We start from the raw sequence: 26,867 nt of genomic DNA on the forward strand, positions 1-26,867 counted from the left end.
TCTTGCTCATAAACACAAGTGTGGCGGCATCTCCACATTTATCCAACCATGTGCTGCAGACTGTTTCATGAAAACTCCATGACAGCTGATACATTTTGTGCATCATAAAGCAATAAAAATACAGAGCGACCAAATATCCTCTCTCGCATGGCTTAAGGAAATGGAAAATAACTACACTTTTCAGTGCGCTGTGTAAGGCTAGCTAAAACATAATAAAGTACAGAGATACTAGAAAGAAAGCAAAGTACAAGTCCATCTCAGCCACACTGTCTGCCTTAACAACGCAAATGTTGACATTCTGCATCCTCAATTTTATTTTACCACGCATATCTTAATAACAGAGGCGACTCCAATACGATGAAGTGCCACCACTGCATCACCAAGCTTGCACAGTCCCCTCTCTGTTGCTGACTTGAGAGCAGCTTCCAGGATCACCTCCGTGGATTCTGCATCAGTAGCTTTTGCAGATCCTTCAGCCAATAGAGGAATCAGCCCCCTGTAGATCAGGCTATGCCTTGCCGGGGTCTCATCACTGCAGCTCCAATCAAATGAGTCTGTTGTCAAAACTGGAACAACCACCGACAGGATAGGAACTGCTGGCCTGTACTTGGCCACCAATTTGGCTGTGCTCCCACCACGTGTCAACACAACAATGAGTTTGGCTCTGGCCTTGTTGGCTGTTCGGACAGCGGAGGATGCAAGACTCTCCAACGGGCTCATTGGAAGTGGTGTCGACTTTATCATCTCCTTAAAGATAGCCCCGTAATCAAGGGAAGATTCTGCCTCAATACATATTCGAGCCATGATCTTCACAGCAAGTTCCGGATAGGACCCAGCTGCACTCTCACCACTAAGCATGACACAATCAGTGCCATCAAGGACAGCATTAGCTACATCTGTGGCTTCAGCACGGGTTGGCCGCGGAGACTTGATCATTGATTCAAGCATCTGAGTGGCAGTGACCACAGGCTTCCCCACAAGATTACACTTATATATCATCATTTTCTGTGCCAGGAAGATTTTTTCAACTGGGATTTCCATTCCAAGATCACCACGGGCAACCATGAATGAATCAGTCTCACGCAATATTTCATCAAAGTTGATAACTCCTTCCTGGTTCTCAACCTTTAGAAACCACAAGAAACACACATTCACTTGTTAACTAATGAAAATAATATCCAGTCTACTATCAATAAATCCATTAGTTTATTTGCTATGTGAGAGAGAGAGAGAGAGAGAGAGAGAGAGAGAGAGAGAGAGAGAATGCAGACACAAAACAAAACACAAAAACCGAAAAAAAAATAAAGCTGCAGGTCATCTTAGTATATGAATGCCTGGATAATTAAACATTGAAATGGCACATACCTTTGACATCAATTGTATGTGCTTGGCATGGGGTCCAAGAACTTTACGGACATTAACAAGATCTGATCCCTTGCGTACAAATGAAAGAGCAATCATATCAATCTTGTTGGGCACACCCCATTCCAGAATATCTTCCTTATCCTTCTCTGTCAGTGTAGGAAGATCCACCACGACACCAGGAAGATTGACATTTTTTCTCTCACCCAGCATTGCAGTGTTCTCACAGCGGCACCTAACTGTACCAGCTGCTAGATCACAAGACAATACAGTGAGGGAAATGGTACCATCTGCACATAAAATGGTATTTCCAGGCTTCAAGTCCACAGCCAGCTTCTTGTAGCTCATGGAAATCATCTCTTGGTCCCCCTTAATGTCGTAATCAATAGTAATGGTGATTTCCTGCCCTTCCTTAAGTTGAATAGGTTTGCCACCATTGAGGAATCCAGTACGAATCTCAGGCCCCTACAAAAAAGAAATGGCAAATTCATGGTTAAACAATTCTAATTAGCGGTACTTCAAGCATAAGTATGACATGTTCAGAAGTAGCGTTGGTGTCGAGCATAACGGCGCAGAGGATCTTGGTGTTGAGCATGACGGCGCATAAGTATGACATATTTAAGTAAGTAGCAGACGGGAAATGTGAAATGAAAAAAAGGGTAAGGAAAGAGAGAGACCTTGGTGTCGAGCATGATGGCGCAGAGGATCTGGGTGTTGTGCATGGCAGTGCGGAGATTGTTTAGGGTCTCCTGGTGGTAGTCGTGGGTCCCATGGGAGAAGTTAAAGCGGGCGACGTTCATGCCAGCCCTCAGCAGCTTCTCCAACATCACCACCGACCGGGAGGATGGGCCCAACGTGCACACGATCTTTGTTTTGGGGATACGCCCATCGTTGGGCAGATCCTTCATTATTCCCCCGATGTCTATGTTCGCCATTCACTTGGATTGATTGATTGATTTTTAAGATCTTTGATAGATCTTTGGATTGGATTGGAAACTCTTTCTTTCTTTTCACCTACAACTTCAAAAAATGAGAGAGAAACTCAGTCTAGCTATCTGTTATGAAGCTAAGCTAGCAAATAAGTGATGTAGCAGTAAGTTGCACCATATTTGACTATGCTGGACGGTTCAAAGTGCAAACTAATTCTTTATTGTTGATATTAAAATTTTCATTAATTGAACATGACAACCTCGTATATGTTGTCAGTTATTACTGTACTGATAACTATGGCATTCCCAAGGTTAAGAAGGAGAGAACTTTCTATGAAAGTATGTCTTTTACTTTCTTTCAAATTTATTCAGAGTGGAATGGTGGAAAATGATTTATGCAAGAAGGTTTAAAACAGCTTCTAAAACCAACTTCTACTGGCTACAATCATTCATATGGTCATTAATTTGCATTGTATTCGGCAGATAACAGACTATTTTGTCTGTGCCTGCTATGCCAAGAAGAAAAAGCAACAGATAAAATAATTTACACTACATAAATCTAAAACCCTTCAAAGAACACAACATTTCAAGTTTTACCATTGCAGTTGCTGAATGATGATTTTCAATTCTTTCTTCTCTTCTCAAGAATTGATTTCAATCCGCAGCATGAAACTCTTCCCAGAAGAAAAGAGTATCGCAAAGGTTTAACAAATCACTAACAAATTATACCACAAGACCTAACGACTGAAAAGGCCATTTACAAAAGGAAAATCAAAAGAGCAATGAAATAGTGAGCAACAAATATGGGGAAAAAGTATACATTCTCTTGGAGCTAATGGCAGCGATAGCACAAGTTTCACATTTTCTTTAGCGAATTGAGGATTGTTTTGGCTAAGCCACTAGTTCAAATACCTGATGACTGAAATGCCTAACTGAAGCTGGCAATTCCATGAATAATGGAGTCCCAAGGCAGTTCAACGAGGGCTGTGATAATGTTATGATGATACCAATGATCATAAAGATCTTAATCTCCCCAACTTATGTGAATATCATTTATAATGGAGGTGAGGGTCCAGAAATACCAACATTTATTTTCTTTAAAAAAAAGTCATAAACACTAATATGTAAAACTTTAACATTTGGATGAAGATGATGAAAGAAAGAAAATGGGAAATGCAAAGAGAATTAAATGGCTTAACCGCTCAAGAGATGATATTAAACGGACAAAAGATGGCTGCCCATGATAAAACCTGCCTTCTACCTTCACTCAATATCTCAAGAACAACACTGTCACTATTTGTTTACCCAAAAAATGGTAAAGGGGTTTGTCCCCCCGTTTTCACCCAAAAAAAATTACATTTCTCTCAACAACCCTTACAATACAAACTCTCTCGACTGATATAGTGCTAACCCAAACCAAACAAACCCTCAACTAACCCTAGCCTAACTGATGTTTAACAAACTAACCATAGTGCCAGCTCATCAAGTTAACTTCATCAACTTAGATATGGATTCCCATCAGTCCATACCAAAGCAGTAGATAAAAAAAGATGCAAGAATCTGATATAGAGCATAAGCATAAGTCCCTAATAAGAGTAAAGAAAAAGGCAGCATGAAGATGAAAACCAAACAGCCAGAGATCCAAGGTTTCTTACCACAAATTCGCCAACTGGGAAAAATCCAGAAGCCAAAACAAGAGAGATCTTTGAAAACTGTGGTGGTCTACAGAAACAAAGCACAAGGAGAAAGGCAGAGAACGAGTAGACCGAAAGTAGCACAGACAGTAATTTGTACGGAGTAGAGTGTGATAATTAGACAGATTATGCTTTTGGGAGTTGCAGAGAGACATGCGATAGATAAAGCTTTGAAACGCCAACAAACACCACACCACCCAACCCACGTGGGCACCCACCGCATTTGTGCACCCACTCTCAGCAGCCACCCCGCAGACTCTCACACGCGCGGGGAGGGACCATTTTTTAATCTCGCTCGCCATGCGTCCACTTACAAACTGTTTGGGCCCAAAAATAGGAATGTGACCATTGATAGGTTTTTTGAAATCTTTGATAGGCCTTGGGCCATTTGTTTTTACTAAAAGGGAAGTTGGGTTAAAGACAGGCCCAAGTCTCCATCAACCCAATTGGATTTCACTCTTTAGTCCACGAGCTTAAACGACTTTACTCGGGTAAAGACACTTTACTCAAAAAAAAGACTCAAGGTCGGGAAATGCCATATTGAACCAATTCTCACCATCAGCGCGAGAATCAAAGCACTCGAGTTTACCAACTCACTTGTAAACAGCAGACTCATCCATCTTTCACCAAGCTCGTTGTAAATTTATTTATAATGATTTATTATAATATTTTACACTTTATATATTGTCTGATAAGATACAGTTGGTCCCTTTTTCTCCATAGTCGATCATTCTTGAGAATGGAGCGTGAGAGAGGAAGAAGACGAGTTAACACCAATGCCCCAATTGTGTCCCTGGCTCATGAGAGGCTTGTTCAATTTTAGGCAAAATTGAAAGTTGGATTAGGTTGAGAAAGGCAGGCGAACATGGGCTGGGCCCTAGCTGTTTGCTTTTTCTGGCCCAATCGTAGTTTGTATAGGCGTGCCACTATTGGGAATGAGACCAACCTAATAGACTTGGTGTATGTGATGTAGAATGTTTTGTTTGATGGACTTGCGCTTATTCTAGACCTCTAATCAAACTACAGTGCTCCAAATGGGGTACTGGCTCGGATGAGTTCTTTTCTATGCTTCAATTAAGAGGATTTCAATATTCTTTCAATCGCGCGTCTATGGCTTGGAAAGTACAAACAGTACCTAGCCAAACAGAAAAACCGATGTTGTGGTCAATGTTCTCTTCATTGGGCTCAGAAACCTAATCTGGCCTAAGATAACCCCGGATTGAGTTAGAACTTAGTTAATTCAGGCCCGATGGTATGGCTCGGGCCTGAATAAACCCTTGTTCTCAAGCTAAGAAAGCCCGATTCGGACCTAGAACCCTTGTTCTGGGCATGTCCAGTAATAAACAGTTATAATATTGTCAAAGTAAAGATTCAAATATAAAAATGCGGGGAAGTAAATTACTGGAAGTAAGGTACGAAAAAGATAAATGGCATGAATGTAAAGTGCGATTAAGGTAAATTACAAAGAGAATGAAGTTCCAGAAGCTGGAGATTTCTCTATCCAGCTCCAGCATGATAACAAATTAAAACAAAAGCCAAAGATCTCTCGATTTAGTAGTTTTTAAAGAACAAATTACGATATTCAAGAGATTGGAGATTTCTCTTATCCAATCTATACAAGTTTCATTTGTTTAGAGAGAAACTAGACTAACTGTTTAAACAAGAATCATACCATGAAGATGGTAGAGCAATAAAAAGATAAATGCATGAGTTGTCAACTGGTTATCTGGGAAACAAGTTGGCTTTTGAAAATTTTGAAACTTGTTCAAGTGTTTATAAGACGTTGCATTTGATTTTGGAGAGAGTCCTCGAGTGCTGTTGTTGAGCCTCTATATTTATAGGCAAAAATGTCCAATTGATGGCGGTAAAAGCTGGAGGACAATACTCGAGTGTTGTCCAAAGTCAGTTGCATATTTGTCCTCGTGAGTCGATCCATAGGCAGAAGAAGGGGTCTCCCAGATGAAAAAATTGGTTTCAAGGGATATTCCTTTGATTTGTCGTCTTTTGGCAGTTGGAAAACTAGTCGGAAGATGACTCCTTTCAATTTTGGCGTCAATCAGCCAACTTGCTTTCTTGCTGAGAGAGATAGCGGTCAAGTCATTCTTAATGGCGAAAACTCATCTTCAGGAAGTCACGTGGGTCAACTGGTAACGATTACCCATTTTCTAACTTTTAGTTTGGGTTGAGGCTGAAGTTTTTTGAATTATGGGCCTTCGAATAGATTTTACCAATTAATAGCCCAAATCCAAAAAAGCATTTTTTTGGTGGTTTTGAAAGAATGGTAGTGGACTTGGGTCTAATGTAATTTTATTTGAAAAATACATCAACTTTGGCTCATTTTCCAAATATGGTACAAACAGATATGTAAGTGATTTAGTACCACATAAAGTTCCTATAAGATTCAAATTTGAGTTATTTACACTAACACCCACTGAGGTTTTCGCTTTTTCACAAAACTCCTTGAGGTTTAAAAAATTACAACACTACCCCCCTGAGGTTTTAAATTGTTTTCACAAAACTCATTTTCATTGATTTTTCATCCAAAAATTGATGATTTTATACTAAAAAAATTCTCCAAATGACAAAGTTGGCCTTTGAGATTAGATTGCATATACTTCATTGAGGTTAATTTTGTCATTTGCATAATTTTTTTTTCAATGAAATCATCAATTTTTGGACAAACAATAACAAAAATGGGTTTTATGAAAACAAACTGAAACCTCAAGGGGTGTTCGTGTAATTTTTGAGACATGAGGGGATTTTGTGAAAACACAAAAAACTTTAGAAGGTGTTAGTGTAAATAACTCTTCTGTTATAAAATGAACTAGGATATGTGCGAATATTGAGCAAGTTAAATAGATGAGACACAGCATTTAACGAGATTCGGCAATGCCTACGTCCTCGGAGAGCAGCAGCAGTAACTTTTCACTATATGAAATAATATGGCTACAACTTTAGTGTTTACAATATGTATGGCTCACTGAATTTTCTCTCTAGGAGAATTTCTCTCTGCTCTCTTTCTCTTCACTCACTCACCCTCTTTCTTCCTTCTCTTCCTCTTCTCTCATTTCATCACACATTACAAGCAAATATAATGCCTATTTATAGGCAAAGCAAATGGCTTGGTTTGGTGGGTGTGTGGTTTGATTTTGTGTTGAACTTGAATGTTAGTTTGGCTATGTGGGCTTCACCCATTCTTCTTTACAACACTCCTCTTTGGAGACCACATGTCCCTAGATTGGTTGCCTCATTAAAACCTTGCTTGGAGAAAACCTAGTGAGGTAGAAAACTGATGGAAGGAAGAAAGAAGAGTACAACAATCTGTATAGCATACTTCTGGATGCTCCCCCTGATTAATATCTCCCCCGGATGTCTTCATGACTATCTTTTGGAGTGAGAATCTTTCGGAGTGAGTGGAGGATGTAGCCATTAATAATTCTCGTAGTTGAGTAAGTAAATATATTTCCAGTGAGCTATCTCTATGTAAATCATAAAATTTTTTCAGAGTCCGCGTTTCCAACAAAACTTGGGCTATTTGTAAGTTCACTTGAAAGAATATGCCCGTACATGGTGTTATGCGGAGATAACATCAAATATACCTCACATCATCCCAAAATGATGGTGATGGAGTTGAGCTCTATCTGAAAAATATGATGTCCGGTCCAATATACTTCCGAAAAATCCTTAAAGTGTCCAACGGATAATCCTCATAAAAATGCTTCAATACTTTCTTAGTATAAGCAAGAATCTCGTTGGCATAATGCTCGATCTTTAAGTCGAGACAAATATTTCTTGAACTCTTCAGAAGCTTTAATGTGTTGCAAACACATTATAATCAATGTACTCACTGAGGCAATTTATGCACATTAGCATTGAGTACAGATTTTGTGCTTCAGGCACATGTCATTCAGGGACTTGCTTCATGCAATTTCAATCCTTTCAAGGATTTTGTTTAAAGGGATTAAACTTTATGACACATTATATAGCTTTAACCCAGCTATTTATACATCTTTTAGGGAATCACTTCAGGTGATATGCTTTGTGCATTTAATAACCCTTAAAGATAACATGTTGGTCTCCGTAAATGTGCAATAAAGGGGCACAATTGAATCTATAAATATGGAGAAAACCCAACATTCCTTGTTTATGCCAAAAACATTGTGTCATACAAAGTAGGTATATTCCCTTTTATTCCGAACACCCAAGTATAACTTTCAATATTAACAAATTTTGGGGTTCGTATTGTGGGTTTGTTCTTTCACGTTCATTCTTATCTATAATGGAATTACCTCATTCCATTTTGGCCAATGATATTGTCGACATTTAATAATTGAACGTGGTTCCAATCAACACAGCCCATTGATGATTTGAGTAGCTACTCCAAAATCAAAATTTGTCATTCATCAATTCATGATCCCACCATTCTCATGTGCATGCGCATACATCAATTATAAGCATTTCTTTGCCTTTGGGTACCCAAGCCACTTCAGGGGGCTTTTATTATGTGAGAATGTGGATTATAACCTCCAATGGAGCGTTATTTTATAGTAGGGCGTGGATAATATCCATTTAGGGAGTTGGAACATTTAGAACCCATATATCTGTCATGCTGCAGGCATGCCACAGATTAATACATACATGTCAATTAATTTCTGGGACTTTAACCCATACAATTTGCTACGCATTAGGCGTGCACAATATCAATATTGACATGTCAAAGGATTGTCCTTTCGGGACTTCAATCCACATCATTTGCTACGCAACAGGCGTGCATCATATTGATCAATGCTATACCCATATTCTGTTCTTATGGGACTTTAATCTGTGCAGTGTATTATCAATGTATCCAACTTGCAATTTGTAAAATTTGCATTAATAATTCATGGATACATACAAGCCATTCTTTTGGAACGGACTTATCTCCCCATTTGGTTACCTTTCAAGATAAAATATCAAATAAGTATATAAGCATAAAATAACAAAAGTATTGCTTACATCCTTAGGTGGGAGAAACTTTTCTCAAGTATCATTCAAACTTGTATCGGCCCAGCAAATATAATGTAGTGCTTGATGATCTAGTTATATCCTGCAAGAGCAAAAATCACAATTCTTTTGCCTCTGTCAAAACAAATAACCCTAAGAGTTAGGATCACTTCATGGATTCTTTCTTCAGATGTTCATTCTAAAGAAATAAAATCTCTTATGAACAGAGAGTTACAAAAAGAGAAAAAATGCAAAAAAAATTGTGATATTGATTGCAAGATAAGGTAAGCAATCATGGAAGGAAGCTGGTGGGAGCAGACAACAAGCTCAGCAATCAAGGAAGGAAGCTGGTGGGAGCAGACAACAAGCTCTCATTTCTCCTAGTCTAGAAGGACCTCAGGAGATTAGAGCATAAGGTCGCCTTCACAGTTCCCTGATGTAGCGGAAACGTGATCAGGGATAGTCTCGCTTCCTGAATGGATGATCAGAGATAGTCTTGCTTCTCGGGCATATTGAGTGCTTACTAATAAGAAAAACAAGTAGATATCGCATCACTAGGTATGGAGTAAACTGGATGTCTTCTGCAAAGAAAATTTCGTTAGTAACACATTTATACACAAATACAATGAATAGGTAGAACCGGTGAATTTCAAATTAACCATAGGAAAATTGCGAGATTCTCGGGATACTTTTGAAAAAGTAGCTCCGTGAAATCTGTAAAGCAAGATCGGCTTTGACGAAAATAATACTTGAAAATGCCGAAAGTGCCGACAGGCATTATTAGAGGCCACGTGAAGTTTTGGACTCTGGGAAAGAAAAAGATAATATGGGGATTCGAGAAGATATTGGGATCCTGGAAATGTTGCCACATTTTCGCCTATAGATATTGCCTTTGCAAAACTTGATTGGAGCAACTGCGTTTCAACTCAACTTCCTTCATTTTCTGAAACTTTAGTTTTGTAAGACTTTCTTCGAAACCTTCTTAAAATGGCTTCCTCTTCTTCCTTCCCAAATTATTTCAATTTAAATGATGCTCCCACAACAACCAGTGACGCCAAAGTTTGGCGTCCATCCTTTGTATCCCAAAATCGTCATATCACAGTTAATGATTCTGTGATGATGAATGATGCTACTGCTGTCATAGTAGCTAGGAATTTCATTATTCCAATGGATGAAATGTTGTTGACAGGGAGGTCTGAGGAAGAGGCTATTGATGACTCAATGGCTTTTAGCATTCAGAGTGCTGCTTCTGCTTCTAACATGGCTGATCGTTTGCGTGCTAGAGCAAACGAGGTTCAGAGGCTAACAACTGAAAATTCGTCTCTTCAAAGAATGCTTCATGAGTCTCAACAGGAGGTTGAGAAACTTAAAGGAGAGAATAATTCCTTGTTGAAACTGGTGAGTTCATACTCCGTTGATACACTGAGAAGGCTAGACATGCTGCAGGTCTCCAATGAAAGAATTTTGGGAGACCACGAGAGGCTTATGGCTAAGCTTAAGAGGCGCCGTCCTCTTCCTTCAGAGGCTTCCAGAACATAATGTAATTTTATAGATTTTACAGGGCCTGCACCTTCATTGCAGGTGGAAAAAATCTATCTGTTGTATGCTCCTTTCCTGTTATAATAATTGCGCACATTCTTAAACTTGCACCTGTGGTTTTTACGTCTTTTCAAAATGACGGTTTGGAACCTTGTGCCTTATAGGTTCAAATAACCACATCGACTCTCCCAAATTTCATATTTCAATGCATGTGAGCCCGGAACTTCTGGCCCGGGTTAAACACAAACTCAGAATTTATTCGCCCTTTTCAAATGGACATGAAATATGAATTGAGTAAAAGCCACGATAATATCGCAATATAGTAGTGAAGAACATTAACTACTATATACCCACAACTTCAAGTTCAGGATCTCTCATATATTTAGATCCATGGGCTTCCGGCCCAGATATAACAAAATATGTGGGGAGCCTCAATTCATTATTTGAGGTTTATACTGATATTATCCATTCAAAATATATTTCTTCCTTGAGGTGATTATAACATAATCGAACTTTATTAAATTCATCATTCTCTTATGCCAAAGAAATATGTGGTGTACCACAATTTGTAATAATACCTCAAGGGTTGTCCATTTAACTGTTGGAACTTTAGGTTCTCAACACTGTTAGATTTTGAACTTCAGGCCAAAATCACATATTCTCATGGTATGGATATTCAATCCCCTTAGATTTTGAACTTTGGGCAATAATTCTAAAAGTTGCAAGAAGCTTTTCCAACCCCTTTTTTTTCTTCGTTGGAATCTTATCAACACCATGATTCATTAGTTTGAAAGCTAGACAAATTATGTTGGCTTTTCTTCTTTTCACTTGCAAACTTCACTAGCTTTGGATGTTAGTATGAGTATTAAATTGTGTGGAGAAATAATAAAATAATAGAAAAAGTAAGAGGCAGGGAGCTTATCCTTCCAGTTGGTTTGCTTGTATATCTCACTAATAGACCACAGCTCCTCCTCTACTTTTCTTCCTTACATCAATATAATGGTTAGTAGTATAAATAATAGTGTAGCACAAAAAAAAAATTATACCTGAGAGCTTCTCGTGCTGATAACGTGTTATAAAATGAACTAGGATATGTGCGAATATTGAGCTGCACGTTAAATAGATGAGACACAGAATTTAACGAGGTTCGGCAATGCCTACGTCCTCGGAGAGCAGCAGCAGTAACTTTTCACTATATGAAATAATATGGCTACAACTTTAGTGTTTACAATATGTATGGCTCACTCAATTTTCTTTCTTGGAGAATTTCTCTCTTGCTCTCTTTCCTCTCAACTCACTCATCCTCTTTCTTCCTTCTCTTCCTCATCTCTAAGCACCCACTTCTCTTGATGGAGGTATCTATTTATAGGCCTAAGACATTGGTGGTTCACCTCACAATATAATTGGTAGACAACATCATTAATATTCTTCAATCAATTGGGTTGTTGTTTGGTTTGGTGGGTGTGAGTTGGCTATGTGGGCTTCACCTATTCTTCTTTACTTATTCTTCTTTACAACATCTTCAAAATTTTCACTTTCTTCATCATATTGATATTTGGTATTGTTCTCTCTTTGCTGTTCCTATAGTGCCTCTTTAATAAAGGGGGGCTATTTTAGAATAAAATAGAATTAATTTGATGTCTTCTTGTTTTTTTTTTTTTTTTTAAATAAAGTTTTTAGCGACTTTAAAAATTGCACTCCAAACATATATATATATATATATATATATATATCAAATACACGTGGCGCTTTATGATTGTTATCTGTACCGGTTCTATAGTTTTTGAATAAAACCGACCGCAGGAAATTTGAAGTATCGTTCTTTCTTCCTTCTCTGGTCTAGAGACTCGACGCTCAGCTCTCTCTCTCTCTCTGAGACAGCCACCTCGTCTCGTCTGTATCATCACATCAATTGAATCCCAGGTCAGCCTCCTTCTCTCACCTCTCTCATATGAGACAACAAGATTATAGACAGACAATTTCTGATTTTTTGTGATCATAAGCTGTTGATAAGCTGTTCAAGCATGGTTGTTGTATTTTTGTCATCATAACCAGATTATATGACTAAAGTGTTACTTGCTAGTTTATGCTTTGATTTTTTTTTTTTTCCTTTTTGGTTTCTATATTTATTTTTAGGTTTCAATCTCTCATTTTTGGGAAGTGAAAATTGCTTCTTGTTTGCCCTTATTGACAAGTATCGTAGGTTTTCTTTGGATTAAAGAAAGAAAAAAAAAAGGGTTTTGTTGTTACAGATGCAACTAGTCGGAGAAACTACAGCAACCAATTCTTTTCATAGTAATAGTATGCTTGTTAACCACAGACAAGTTCTCAATCCTTCGAGATTTGCTTCATCTGGAGGTTATTCTGTTCTTCACTCAAGTGGACTTCAGCACTGGTTCAAAAATTGGCAAGGACACAGAAAACATAAACTGACAGCTAGCACTTTTGCTGCCGCCGTTGGTTTTTTTCATCGCCGAAGACTTCAGCTTTGGTTAGAGAAGATTGGAGCAATTGAGCCATTTTCGGGTAACCTGGCTACCTGTTGGAGCAATATCAAAGAAGAGGAAGCACTTGAAAGATACAAGCTGATAACAGGAAATTCTGTCTTGTTTCCTGAATTTCAAGTCTATGGTAATACAAATGCTGGGGATGATTGGCTAGGAGCTTCACCAGACGGGGTGGTTGATAGGCTCGTATACGGATTGTCTTCACGAGGAGTACTGGAGATTAAGTGCCCATTTTTCGATGGAAATATGAAAAAGGCTACCCCTTGGTCGCGAATTCCTTTGTACTGTGTTCCACAGGCTCAGGGTTTAATGGAAATACTTGACAGGGATTGGATGGATTTCTATGTTTGGACTCCTAAAGGGAGTAGCCTATTCAGGTTATACCGGGATGCAGAGTACTGGGATGTTTTGAAAATGGTTCTCTCAGATTTTTGGTGGAATCATGTCCAGCCAGCGAGGGAGATGTGCAGTAAGTCTCAGATTACTGATCCCCTTGTTGAATTAAGATCGCTCAAACCAGCACCCAGGCATGAAATGTGTAGTTATGTAGTTTATGAAAGCAAACGCGTTGTTGATAGCTCCAAGTTATTGATGCGTGAAATCAATGGCAAACTGATAAACTGATGCAGCATCTATAACCACAATTTAGGCCTTTCAAATTATTCAGTTCTGAGGATATGGGACTCATCCCCATCAAGTTGCTGGAATATGGTTTGGCTTTAATGAGTTTATTGATTGATGTAAATTCCTACCGTCCGTATCATCATAACTTTGGCCTAAATAGTGAAAGAGGAATGTACGTATTGCTAGTACATGAGGTAGATTTTGATAGAGAGGTGAAAATATTCCCAGCTATAGTCATTGTATAACAACAAAAAAGAAAGGAAATGTTTGATTTCTACAGGATTGAAGAAGTAAAGAAAGAAGATTTTTAGTTGAGGAGCTGATCGCGCTGGGGAAAAACTCAAACAGGTCCTTAAATACTCTTTCTTCTACTTTTTTTTGTTCAATATTCATGCGAGGCACCTATCATATTTGATGTTGAGCTTGAAACACAATACAATACCTTTCGGGTTTACTTCGTCGTCCCTCTTATCATTTTGCAGAAACACCTTGCATTTGCCTTTCAAAATATCACATTACTACTGGAAAAAGAAAAGGAAGACAACTTAAAGTTGTTGATGAGCCTTAATCTTACCAAGAAGTTTTGCTCATTTCTTGAATGAGCAGGGGCAGTTCTTTGGACCGCAGCCCATTCTGATAGTACATGATCAAGGTGTCCTCACCGAGCTCATTTGTTCTATTAAGTTGGAGCGGCGCCAACTAGTTTCACTTTTCTTGCGTTGTCTTAGGAATTTATCGTCCTCTGTGATTATGGATTGATTCCATATTATCTTCCTTAAAGTGTAGAGCATTCACAATTCGTATATGCTATATGTAAGACTCTCACAAGCGTATTATTTATTTCCATTTTTTATACCAAAGTCTCCATCATGATTTCCATCATCCATGCTCATGATCGTGAATGTAACATGATGTTTGTTTATGATGATTTTTCATTGCACTCATTCACTTTTCAATCCAAGTGGAAATTGTTCATGAGAGCTTACATGTCTGACATTTATCCACCCCGAATGGCAGAGAAGTTTCTATATCGGAGAGGCAACTGTCCCTTGAACTACCAAAGAAAAAAGAAGGGTGAACCAATGTGATCATGACATTGTAGGTGCTTGGGATGGATGGGATGCATAGTCGAGGAGCAAAACACTAGCTAACCTCCGATTATAATTAAGGAGAATCTTTACATCATCAATTCTTCAATTTGAGTTAATTTTTGAACAATCTCCAACTATTTCCATTTATGCGCGTGTATCCACAATTTGTTACACTTTCGCCCTTTCCCTACTGGGAAGCATATAAAAGAATACAAGTTTTTTTTTCTTTTCTCCTTTTTCAATCAAGAGGCACAACCAAAAAAACTCAAACTCCATCCTTACTATTAAGGCACATGAGTTGCAGCTATACCCAATGGCCATCAGCAAGTAGACAGTAGTTTGAGTTTCTAAATAAATAATCAATTTGTAATGTCTTCCCAATTACAAAATGCTCACCATTTGAGAGTACCAATTCAAAAAGAGCAGTGCTGCGTGCTTGGGCAACCGACTGTGGCATTCTTCATTAGAAAATGGCATCGAGTTGCAAATGCAGAATAAGAAAGCTCTTGCTACTTTCTTCCCAGCATTCATGCTTTTGCTACTTCCTAGATGAAACTCTTACCAACTGGAAGTTGGTAACGAAAATCTATGAGAAAGGAAATCAGACATCAATAAAGCATTTTAAGTGCAAAGAAGACAATGATAAATCCAATAGGAACCTTTTCATATCATGAAGTAACGAAATTCCTATGAAACTCAAGTAAATTATCCTAATTATATGTAAGCTTACAGCATAATTACTTATCTCGCAGAACCCAGCTCAGCTTAGTGCATCTTAAGTCAAAATCTAGGTCGAGTACAATTTAAGGAATAGTACAAGCTAATAACCTGAACTAAGCCATGCGGTTCTTATCACTCAACTCATTGGAAATTTAAATAAATAAAAATAAAATAAAAATTCTATGTGACAATATAGACGCTACATGTAGCCTCTCATTGATGTAAAAGAACAGAGGTATATGAGACTTACACATAATTGAAATCAGCTCCTTTGACCACATATCCTCATTGATGTAAAAGAACAGAGGTATATGAAAAGACTTGCACATAATTGAGATCAGCTACTTTGGCCACCTATCCTTTGCTAGCACCAATAATACACAGAACCCTCTCCTTAAGCCTATTGATAGTCTGCATACAGAACAAAAGAAAAGGATCAATAGAGAACAACACAGGCAATACAATTAACTGCACACAAAGTTTCAAAATCCAGACCAAGCTAGAGATCCTTCCCCATCTTTCTGTGGAGACAGCAGCACCTTTGAGATGAGAACAATGTGGAGTGTCAAAACTTAAAAAGTAAGCTGAAGTTTCTGTAGCTTCTGCTACCCAAAGGGAATTCATTTGGTCCTTTTCTCTCTTGGTAAGATTACAAAACCCAACCTATAAAGAAGCAATATAAAATATTATAAATAGACTGCTTTTAGCCAATAGGATGGTTTCATTTGGGAAAGAATGGGAGGGTTGGTTACTGAGAGAATGTGGTAATGGCAATTTGAGTATGATATTAATCCCACAACTCGATCTCCAAAAATGGAAACCAGCTTTTACATACTTCAAACACCTTGATATTCTAGGTAGGGATTCCTTCTGAGGAGGGCTTGCATTTTGTTAATTACTGACCAAATGGATCAAGTATGGGTGTGGAGTCAAATGCTTTCTATCTAGTTACCATCCAAGTACGGAATTAAGAGGCAGCACATTCAAATAGTACTTTTCGTGTCTTAAAAGATTCTATAACCATAATTAATGGGTTATATGACTTCCTAATGAAGATCGTAAATCATTCCCTCAAATTAAACAAAAGGGCACCATGAAAGTCGTCAATCTTAGATACATCAAAGTGGTTGCAGACCAAATCAATTAACCAAGACAAATTACATTTACAGGCTGTTTTGTTTTCTGGGCTAAAAGTCTTAAAATAACTCATCTAAGTTTCTCTGATATCTTGAATTATTTGGAATTTTAACTTAATGAAGGTAGCCGGTATGTAGAAGACAGTTAAGTTGTATAAAGGTAGCCTTTTGTATTATAGTAAGATTTTTTAAACATTGCTTTAAATGCATACCTTGTGTTTTGTATGTATGTTTATACTTTTTTTCGATTTAATTATGTTTCTCATTAAAAAGAACCAAGGAAGATGTTGTAAGTGCAAACATAAATGTATGACTCATACGGTTAAATGTGTCAATTGTTGGTTTTAAGATGTTTATGGTATATAAAAAGCAGAGTTGAAACTTATTTTTAAACTAGAAACAAAGAAAAAAAAGATATCAAACAAACATATCATTCAGACATAAAAATTAAAATCAAATTCAGATCTACTCAGATATAGGATCAAAATAAAACTAAGAAATGTCACCTTCATATTCTATTTCAACATACTACCAGTGTCTCACATGATGATTTTTCTCATTACTTTATATGAAGCGGTGACCTTCTGAGGTTGACTATTGAGAAGGAACAGTACATACCGTTGATCCTGTGAGGTTATAGTTTATAGGAGCAATTGAATCAACGCCAGTGTATGGTGAACAGAAGCAGACGGCAAGTAGAGAATCACATGATTCTTCTGAATTTAATTCAGATATGGAGCCATCTGTCACGAACACCCACTGTTTCTTCTGGTGAGCAGCTATATAAACCTCCCCCACAAACACAACAAATGCAGCAATATCAAATTCACTGCATAACACACCCCCACAACCCAAAAAAATAAATCAATTAATTCAACATTACTTTTCTATGAGAACAAACAGAAGAATCAATATCAAAAGCATAGGCTTAGTCTAGGATTAACCTGGAAAGAGGAACTTTACCCAAATCTGACAATAAGACTGATTTGCGAGGATTGAAAAAAGGCCTGAGATGGATATAGTCATTTTATTAAAATAAGTAAAGAAAATAAAGGAAAATAAGAAACATAATACTTACTTAAAGTGTTCGACTGCCTGCTGAGATAAAGGCTGCCATGTTGTTGTGGATCCTCTCACTAGCAAGTGTAGAGTACCCACATCAGAACTTGTTGGTATAAGTCCAGAAACACGATATGCACGTCCCTCAACCAGCTCAGTCTTCTGCTGTATCAGAAGGTAAACTTGGTAATGTTCATAAGTACCATTGTAGCATTCAGAGAATAATTATTCAAGGGAGCAGACTCGTCATTATATTTCATAAACACACATGGGGTAAGAGAGAGAGAGAGAGAGAGAGAGATCAACAAAAAGGGGATCTATACAATAACACAGTTGGGTTCACCTGCTTCTCCGATGGGTTCCAGATTGTTATTAGGCCTTCTTTAGAACTGTCTTTCCCATGACATAATTTTCTTGTTAGTCCAACCACCCTCACCCTCATGAATGGCGTGACTTCCCTCTCACTTAAGCCGGCATCTTCCAGTGCTTTCAAAATTGATTTCTCCATGTCTGACTGCTTAATTGCCTAAGTTCCAACCTGCCATGATCAAAATCTCGTTCTATACCAGACTTTCACTCAAACAAAACATTTGAAACCTACCTCCAGTTTTGATCGATATTTGGTAAAAGATTTCAACTGTTCTGAACTCATTTCTGCCATTAAAATTTCAGGTTCAGTGGCTGTTTCTAGAATCTTTAAGAGTTTTGCTCCTTCACTATCGCTATCATTACACAAATGTGAATGTTCTAGTCCTCTTTGGAACTCAGATATAATGCCTTCTATGACATTAGAGCGCCTGCACCCAAGAGAAATATCAATCACAGCACATAGGAAAGGCCTTGCAAGAGAATATGTAAATTTCAACTCCCGCTTTTTACAGCAAATTGCAAGTACATCCCTTATGAAACTTGCTGATATAACACCAAAAAGAAATCATATTTTTGTTTAAACAAACTTTAAGATAAAACTTTAAGTGTATTCATATTTCACCAAATATCTACCAGTAAATGTGCAAGATACTTTTCATTATAAAAATAGCTAAAACATGGATTATTATTATTTTTTGGATATATTACATGATTGAAAAGGAGTGTACTTTGATCTGATGAAGCGTAAGTTTGTTTTACATAAAAGTATCTTTGTAGCATGAGATCAATTCGAGATCCAAGTACATACGCACACAAAAAATTATTAGCTCTAAAGAAGTACAACTCTCATGAGTTTAAATCTCAAGAATCAATAATTCTTGATATTTACATCTAGCAGAATTATACTCTACTTCCATCCAATAATTTAGCTGATGAGTCTTAAGGTCATTGTTGAAAGAAAAATCAGCCCCCGCATAATAAGGCCATTGTTGAGATTAATATGAGTTATAAGTATTCTTATAAGCATAACACTTCCTGTTCCCCAATTCATTTTTAACTTTTCATTTGAAACATATTTTATTTACTGTAAGAATCTTCGGCGAGCCAGTTATCCATTTCAGCATATCTAGTTCTCCCACCTAAGCACATGCTAAGGGCCTGCTTTTAGTCATGCATTCCTGCACCATCTAGAACAGCATAACATGAACAATCATGTAACAAATCATTTAATGGTTTCTCCTAAACTAAAAAAGTCACAAATTATCTAGAACAATCTTGTAGCTCCCATCAAATATTGAAGCAAATTTGGATTTTAAGGCAAGCTTGACATAAGACACCTCTGTTGAGCACCATCTAGAACGGCATAACATAACACAATCCTGATATGATCCAAATATTTTTGTAATGAAAAAGGAAAATGTTGAGCATACTTGAGGTCAAAAAATTTCAAATATAATTTAGATATTTCATTTTATATATTTTATATATTTGTTATAATTAATTATAAAATTAATTATTTGTTGTCCCTATTGATCAAATAACTAAAACCGAGCATTTCTCTGGGAAGAACCAATCAAAGGGTTTCATTATATCCCTTCTAAGATCGTTCAGCAACTAGACAGGAGAACACTTAAAAAGGCTAAGCTAAAAAATTTAGATTTTGAATGAATAAAGGAAACATAAATTACGAATACTTTCAAAAAGTAAATTAACTTATAGTTCGTTTGCTTTGTCAGAATAGACACCTCTCTTGGTATGATTGCACCATTTGGGACTCCAACCTCTCTGATCTTACAACAGATCTTCCATTACTTAACCTAAAAGAAAAAAAATAAATTACAGTGGTTATGTTCATAACTAAGGACACACAGTATCAACTCAAGTAAACATATATAATATTTCAAATTACCTCTCTTTGTAGAGAACAGGGTATATCCGTGTGACTCCTAGAAGAGTGCAAGGGACTGCACCACCACCACTCTTGACACAGTTAAATGCTAAGGGAGCACCAGCACCTTTACCTGTAGAGATAAATTTGAGAATCATGCATGAGAAGACTAAGATTAAACTGTCAATACACTAAACCAGTGCGAGACTAAAATATACCATAATCTAATGTAAACCAAATGGTTCTTACAAAATCCCAATCGATCAGCCCAATGAGCTCTATATGTTCCATTTATGTGCAGCCGGAAAGTAACTGTTCTTGCCACCTGAGTTGAAGCAGAAACCTGAGAAATCCCTCTAATAGCAGGAGGTAAAGATTTTTCATTTTTTTATTTTCACTTTAAAAAAATCCAAAAAACAGTGAGAACCTCAAGGGGTGAAACAGGCCCAGCCCAACCACAGAGTGCTGCTCCCCAGATCTGCATAAGAAATCATAACTATAAGCAAGCAGCAATTCTGAACAGAATTCTTTAATCAAAGAAGCCGTACTAAAAACAATAGAGCAGCATCTTAGCTACCCGAAGTTTCTGTCCAACAAACAATTTTCCACTAGCAAGCTGCTTCGACAGGATTGCATCCAGTACAGCATCCACTGAATACCTGTGAGACAAGATAATTTTACATGCCATCTCGAAATAAGTTTAAGTGCACAAAGATAATTACTTACCACCCATCAGTAAGTTCAACTTTTGCAGCACCACTATTTTCAGCTCTGGAGCTAGTCTCCATATTTGGGTCACAATTTGAACGAATAGCTGAAATGCATAGAACCACCATTGAAGAAGGGGATGCATCTCCTTCCAGAATCCTCTTAATTGCAGATCGGTGACCATGATTCACTTCTCTTTCATATCTGTGAAAATGCATTGCATATTGATATCCATGGATGTCCCACAAACCCCAAGAGTAAACTGTACAACTATATTATAAGTTTATAAGTATGAATACCTATACTTCAATTCCTCAAGCACATTGGAGACTGTCAAAAAATTTCCGAACGACTTAGCTAGATGACATCTCTCATAGCAAGCCAGTTTCCAGACAACCCACTTGTAGTGATTTGTGACCCACCTAGATTGAGGAATAAAATAAGAATGCTCAACCTGGTTCAGAATTAAACAAAGATACAGAACACTGGCATATATGCAATTGATGAACTGCACACACGTTCCATACAGTGCAAACTTAACAAATCCAAGATGATAACCCAAATGATCTGTACTATCGGGCCAATTGGATGTACAATTTGTAGATGTGAGTTCTATGCTGGCATTCAATTTTCGGTATTTATTGAATTTGAAATTTGTACCCCTAATTATGTTACCAAATTTTGTATACGTCAATATTACATGTGCACGCTAAAGAGAAATGCACTCAATCTTTTCCTTCTAATTGTCTTTGGTCAGGCAATGTTGAAGAAAAATAGTAATGCACTGCAACACTTACTCTCTGGAAGTATATTGCATTAAAGCTCCAGAACAAGCCAACATGTGGACAAAAGCTTCTGCTCCTATGCAGTTTAAGCCAGATTCATCAAGAAACATGTACTTTTCTGCGTTACTTGCTGTAATTCTTCTCCCCGGGTCTGACAAACACTCAAACTAAATTCATTTTGATGCATAAAATACTATCAGTGCCAAGGCATACATAATCTGTTGAGACAATTAACAGAATTATTAGTCTCCATACCATGTTCTGGTCAGGTGGTGGCATTCCAAAATATTTCTTCACATACATTCTAGTTACCGAGAAAGGATATCTAGTAGAAACCCTTCTTTTGGAACACGAATGGTCGGAGGACAAAGTAGACAAACCTGATGGGACAGTAGCTTAAATGAGAAGCATATTTAGTAACTAATATCAACAAAATTATACCAAGAGATTATTAAATTGTACCATTACGGACAAGAGGAACATTCTTGTGCAATGGAGTGGGGGAGTTGGAAGTGCGAGGCTTCTTGAATGGAGAAATAGAACTTCTTCCAAGCCTCCTCTTTACACCACTCTTTTGTGTGCTATTCATAGCAGTGGTGCCAACGGTATTTGAAACATCAACCAATGGCTTGGCTATTGACTTTCCAACAGGATTAATCCTCAAACTACCACCATTTTCCAAATAATTGTTTTCTACTGTGTTGATGATACAATGTTTGTCGCTAAGGGGCTTCTCCTGCCGATAAGGTAACTCACTGTTTGACTTACAGACACTTTCATTGCTAACAACATCAAATTGTGTAATCAGATTAGTGCTGGAATTTATAGCCGACAACGACCGCACTTGATTAGACGATGATTGCAGTGGAGATACAGAAGTCTTAGTTAAAAAGTTTTTCCTAGTCATTTTCTGATGGGAGAAGGGAGTGCGTTCATCATGTCCTGTACCTTTTGAAAATGAGAAAACGGAGTCACCTGCATCCCCCTCATTCAAGAAACTCCCCAACTCTGGTTCACCAAGTAGACTCCTTGCACGTTGCAGTGCATCAGTAGAAACAGATATAGATCTTCCTCCAGCTGTATGGAACTTGATTGATGAAGGTTTGTCCGGAGTTAAATTAAGCCTTTCAGGCGACTTAAAATTTAGATCAGCCTCATTCTTCTTGCATCTAGTTTGTACTGAAACAGTCTTATTAATTAACGGAGACCTTGAAATGGATGCAGCATCCATAGCCACCCCACCACTGTTGGAACCCGGAAGCTTGCTGTGATCATTGTCGTCTCCCAAACCAAGCAATGTCTTTGCCCGCACAAGACCGTCCGGAGATATATTAACCATTTTACCAGAGCCAGTCTGGAAAAGGGAATTAGAGAAACCACCTCTACTATTCGTAGCTTGCACTTGGCCTGCAGCACAGCACATTGAGCTTAGAAAATTTGGTCACTTGTGGTTGATTGAGTCATGACAAATAAAGGTGTTCCTAATTTTATATAAAATTGTTTTTTTTTTTTTTTCTCCATTTTCCTATTGCTCTCATATCCTTAGGGTTTTCCTTGGCAAACAAACAGAGGATATGAGAAGCAGAAACCAAATTCCCCAGAATGATTGAGACCACCACAAACTCAAAGAAAAGAAAAACCTTTTGGCATTGGACATTTTAATAAATAAATCAGAGAAATTGAAAAAATCCAGCAGAATGCCCTAATTACCAGTTCCAGTTTGAAGAAGCGACGACGCTTTGGCTAAGGAGGATGGCTTGATTACGACGGGTCTTCCAAATCCGTTGCGAAACATCCCAACACCGTCATCAGCATCAAAGCCATTTCTCTGATTCTGAGTCTGGGCCTCTGCAAGCTTCGAACAACCTTGAAGCAGCAGATCCGCCATGGAAGGCAGCCGACTGCTCGACTTGAGCTGCTGCTGCCTTTCACTATCACTATGAAGAGTAGTAGTAGGATAAACGACGCCGTTTGGTGTGTCGGGATACCACCGGTAATTGTTGCCGGCGTCGGCGAACATCTGCCACGTCGACATTTTCGAGGGTTTTGGGACTTTTTCGAGGGTTATTATCTATCAACAACCTACGAACGAAACGAAGGAAGGAAAGCTTTGTTTCAATTGAATTTCAATTCTTCATTCTTTCCAAAGTCTCAGCCATTTGATCTCCTTTCCTTAAATACTTATACAATCCTCTCTTCATTTCATTGCTTTCTGGCAAAACACCGACAAATGGCGGAAATTTTAAAAACAAAAAAAGCGCGCCAAAATTCAAATGAGTTATCCACGAAAATGTGTCTTTAGGATAAGTATCTATGAACCGAACTAGACTTCTTTTTTTTAGGATAAGTATCCCTAAACCCTAAACTAGACTTTTTTTTTTCTTTTTTTTTTATAATTGTTTTTTTATACCAAAGTTAGGAACCTAACTATCTACTTGAACATTTATTTTGATTTTATTTCCTCAAATTAGATTATAAATAGGGATTTTTGTAGAAATGTCATTTAAACTTATACATCAATTTCAATTTGTCACTTTAAAAAAAATTTTAAGCGAAATTTCACCTAAGTTTTCAAAATCTATGATTTGTCACCTAACCCATCCAATTTTCCATCCATTTTAAATGGTATTTTAGTCTTTTCAATATGTAAAACCTCTATAAAGCTCATTTTTTGTTGAAGTAAAAAGAGTTAAAACCCCAAAAGCAAGACTTTTACTCCTGAACAACACTCAAACTTTATGGTTTCAATTTTTTTTTTTTTTTAGGGAAATAATCATAGGTACTAATTCAAATTTGAGAAAGAAATTGACAAAAGACATTATCTGGAAATTGATATAAAAAACAAAAGTAGCCAAAATAAGTTCACAAAATAGGTTCAAAATGTGACCAAGTCTACAATTTGTACCGAGGCCACAAAGCTACAGCACTTCAAAACATAATCCCAATTTTTATCTATTTGTAAAATAAACTTTGCATGGTACCAAGACCAATTAAACCTAAGTGCTTTATGGTTTCCATACGTTATTCTTCTTGGCATAAGACTTGGTGTTGGTTTTCATTGTCCTTGCTCTTGTAGAAGAAGAACTTGGGTTTGAGACTTGTGCATTGGATTCGAACATATTTCTTGTAGATTGTATTCCTCTTGGTACAGAGTGTGCTTGATTTGCTGAGGTTTCACTTGTCCTATTTCCTCCATTTGTCTGTGACTGTTGTTGGCTTGGATTTGCTGAAGCTTCCCCTATTGAATCACCTTCTCCATTCACCTGTACCAAATCAAATTTCGTTGCCAACTTCTCAACATTTAATGAAATAAAAATAAAACATAGAATCTCATTATATTTAGCTCTTTTTCCTTGCTTCCTCCTTTCACAAGTAGTAGCATTATAGCCTTCTTAACCACACTTGCTGCAGTTGATCTTGATGAAGCATTTTTGAAGTTTGTTTGGATTAGAAGGAGGTCGAATCTCATCTTGCTCCCTATATCTGAGCATCTTTGGTCTCCCATCTTGCTTGTGATATTTGGGGGGTCTAATAGGCTGATGGTTTGTCACTGGCCAAAATTATTCACCAGCCATTGGGTTGATATAAGGCTTGTAGGCTCTTAAGAATGTTGGTTTCTTATAACAAGAGTGAATATAGTTGTATGGATCCTCCTCTCTTCTGTATATTGCAGAAATGCCATAAGAACAAGGAATTCCAGTGAGATCCCACCTCCTACGTGAACAAGTGTGGGCTGTCAAATCTACCACAAACTGTGCCTCACTTGATACTTCTTGTTACCAGCAAGACAAGGAATGCAAGAACTATAAGATTTTTATGTCTTAAACCTCACTCAAGTGGTCTGCTAATCAACATAGAGTTCCAAACAGATGTGGAGACTAGGAATTTGATTATAACTGGACTTGTAAGTCTTGGAGAGAAGTGTTTCAGTTTAAGTCCAAGACTGCTAAGGTTCCTAATTCATAGTGGATTAGAACTCCTAATTCTAATGCAATAAGGAGAGGTTGAGGACTCCTTGATGGGCAAAGAGTTTTGACGGATGCATATAAATACATAGTCTCTGCTCATATCGAATCATCCCACTTTAGAGAGCTCATACCCCATCTATGAGAGAGTATACAAAAATTTATATTGAGGAGAAGTGTTATGTGTCAAGTTGCTATTTCGATCATTCCAATGGCTACAGAACAAGATAGTGTTCTCTTATATGCAATCTATTTGGTTTACATGCGGTATCAGAGCTTAGGTTGCATGTTTTAGAACCTAAAAGCAATTTAGCCAAGCATGTTAACAAAAGTCTTAATAATTGAAACGACACATAATTATGTTTTCACTAATCTGAATTCAAGTTTTACTAGTATATGTCTGTTTTCACTCTTCTTTTTATATAGATCTGTTAAGCATGTTTCATATATAAGGCTCTTGTCATCCATGCTTGAAAGCTTCACAATCAAGAATCCAAGAAATCTTGGATCAACCAAGCAAGCCACAACGGTTTGGTTGATTAAAGAATCTCGGATTCGAGAAAGATGATCGAGAAATCTTGCACAATGGACCATCATAATCTTAATTGCCTTCTGTCCACAGATGTTGGTAATCATGGTTATGGTGATTCACTGTGGTGTGATGCAAAATATGGGTATATGAATTAAACAGTGATTGTTTTTAATCCACAGATGTGAGAAATCATCCTATGAAAGAAATTCATGTATCAATTATTTTGGTGATCACTAAAGCATGTTCAATTCTCATCCCACATGCGTAAATTGATAATGTATAGACTATTTGGGGACAGTTTTGATTTATACATTTGTTTGTTTCAATAAACTGTCGCTTACATTTTTTGCTACCAACCTTAACACCATCGAAACCCTCAATGGATCAAACTACAAGAAATGGAAAAGGGATCTTGAGATGGCTCTGGGATTTCTAGACTACGAATTGGCTATAAGAAAACAAGCTCCAGAAAAGCCTGTTGAAGGAGCAACTGCTGAGGAAAAGGCTCACTTTGCCAAATGGGAAAAGGCAAATAGGATGACTATTTTGATCATGCTCAAGTTCATGTCACCAACTGTGAGAGGAGGTATTCCACCTTCCAACAATGCTAAGGAATTCATGGAGTCGATTAGCCTGAAATTTAAGGAATCTGAGAAAGCTAAAATGGGATCCCTCATTAACAAACTGACAGACATGAGATATGCTGGAAATGGATGTGTTAGGGTGCATATTCTAACACATGATCGATGTTGGTATGAATTTGAGGGGTTATGGAGTCGATAGATGACAATATGTTGGTTCACCTTGCACTCAACTCATTGCCTATAGATTTCAAACAAATCAAAAGCTCTTATGTTGCACAAAAGGAGTCATGGTATATCAATGAGTTAATTGCAATCTGCGTTTAGGAATAACAAAACATCAAGAAGGAGAAATCTCTCAATCATGTCAATCTGGTCCAAGACATGAAACCTAT

At 37.5% G+C, this 26,867-nt stretch overlaps 3 protein-coding genes across 12 annotated transcripts; 1 reads left to right on the forward strand and 2 right to left on the reverse strand.

Moving 5' to 3' along the window:
• Positions 1–4,214, reverse strand: LOC117625747 (pyruvate kinase, cytosolic isozyme). 2 transcript variants are annotated; one of them, XM_034357288.1, is made up of 4 exons: positions 3,947–4,214; positions 2,040–2,382; positions 1,366–1,827; positions 1–1,125 (listed from the first exon to the last, which is right to left on the reverse strand). In XM_034357288.1, the coding sequence occupies exons 2-4, from the start codon at positions 2,295–2,297 to the stop codon at positions 313–315; spliced, it is 1,533 nt and encodes a 510-aa protein (XP_034213179.1). In that variant the 5' UTR covers positions 2,298–2,382; positions 3,947–4,214; the 3' UTR covers positions 1–312. The 2 variants fall into 2 exon arrangements, with proteins under 2 accessions (XP_034213179.1, XP_034213180.1); XM_034357289.1 differs by having other exon boundaries at positions 313–1,125; positions 2,040–2,376; positions 3,947–4,168.
• An 8,120-nt stretch (positions 4,215–12,334) lies between these two features.
• LOC117624632 lies at positions 12,335–14,955 on the forward strand. 5 transcript variants are annotated; one of them, XR_004585349.1, is made up of 4 exons: positions 12,335–12,430; positions 12,828–13,986; positions 14,121–14,451; positions 14,656–14,955. XR_004585349.1 is itself a non-coding variant. In XM_034355999.1 (2 exons), the coding sequence occupies exon 2, from the start codon at positions 12,760–12,762 to the stop codon at positions 13,636–13,638; it is 879 nt and encodes a 292-aa protein (XP_034211890.1). In that variant the 5' UTR covers positions 12,335–12,430; positions 12,644–12,759; the 3' UTR covers positions 13,639–14,613. The 5 variants fall into 5 exon arrangements, 1 of the variants encoding a protein (XP_034211890.1); XR_004585347.1 differs by lacking the exon at positions 14,121–14,451 and having other exon boundaries at positions 12,644–13,986; XR_004585346.1 differs by lacking the exon at positions 14,656–14,955 and having other exon boundaries at positions 12,644–13,986; positions 14,121–14,613.
• LOC117624631 (protein BREAST CANCER SUSCEPTIBILITY 2 homolog B-like) lies at positions 14,932–23,497 on the reverse strand. 5 transcript variants are annotated; one of them, XM_034355996.1, is made up of 19 exons: positions 23,105–23,497; positions 21,857–22,801; positions 21,650–21,774; positions 21,407–21,561; positions 20,909–21,031; positions 20,628–20,813; positions 20,479–20,560; positions 20,329–20,379; positions 20,151–20,226; positions 19,923–20,034; positions 19,759–19,830; positions 18,246–18,441; positions 17,988–18,170; positions 17,664–17,806; positions 17,530–17,592; positions 17,204–17,414; positions 15,945–16,112; positions 15,700–15,860; positions 14,932–15,315 (listed from the first exon to the last, which is right to left on the reverse strand). In XM_034355996.1, exons 1-18 carry the CDS (start codon positions 23,427–23,429, stop codon positions 15,804–15,806), a joined length of 3,273 nt encoding a protein of 1,090 aa, XP_034211887.1. In that variant the 5' UTR covers positions 23,430–23,497; the 3' UTR covers positions 14,932–15,315; positions 15,700–15,803. The 5 variants fall into 5 exon arrangements, with proteins under 5 accessions (XP_034211887.1, XP_034211885.1, XP_034211884.1 ...); XM_034355994.1 differs by having other exon boundaries at positions 14,932–15,294; positions 17,664–17,809; XM_034355993.1 differs by having other exon boundaries at positions 17,664–17,809.
• Positions 23,498–26,867: the final 3,370 nt, after the last annotated feature.

The sequence above is a fragment of the Prunus dulcis genome, chromosome 4 (assembly GCF_902201215.1).
Source record: "Prunus dulcis chromosome 4, ALMONDv2, whole genome shotgun sequence".
In the NCBI taxonomy this organism is placed as follows: Eukaryota; Viridiplantae; Streptophyta; class Magnoliopsida; order Rosales; family Rosaceae; genus Prunus; species Prunus dulcis.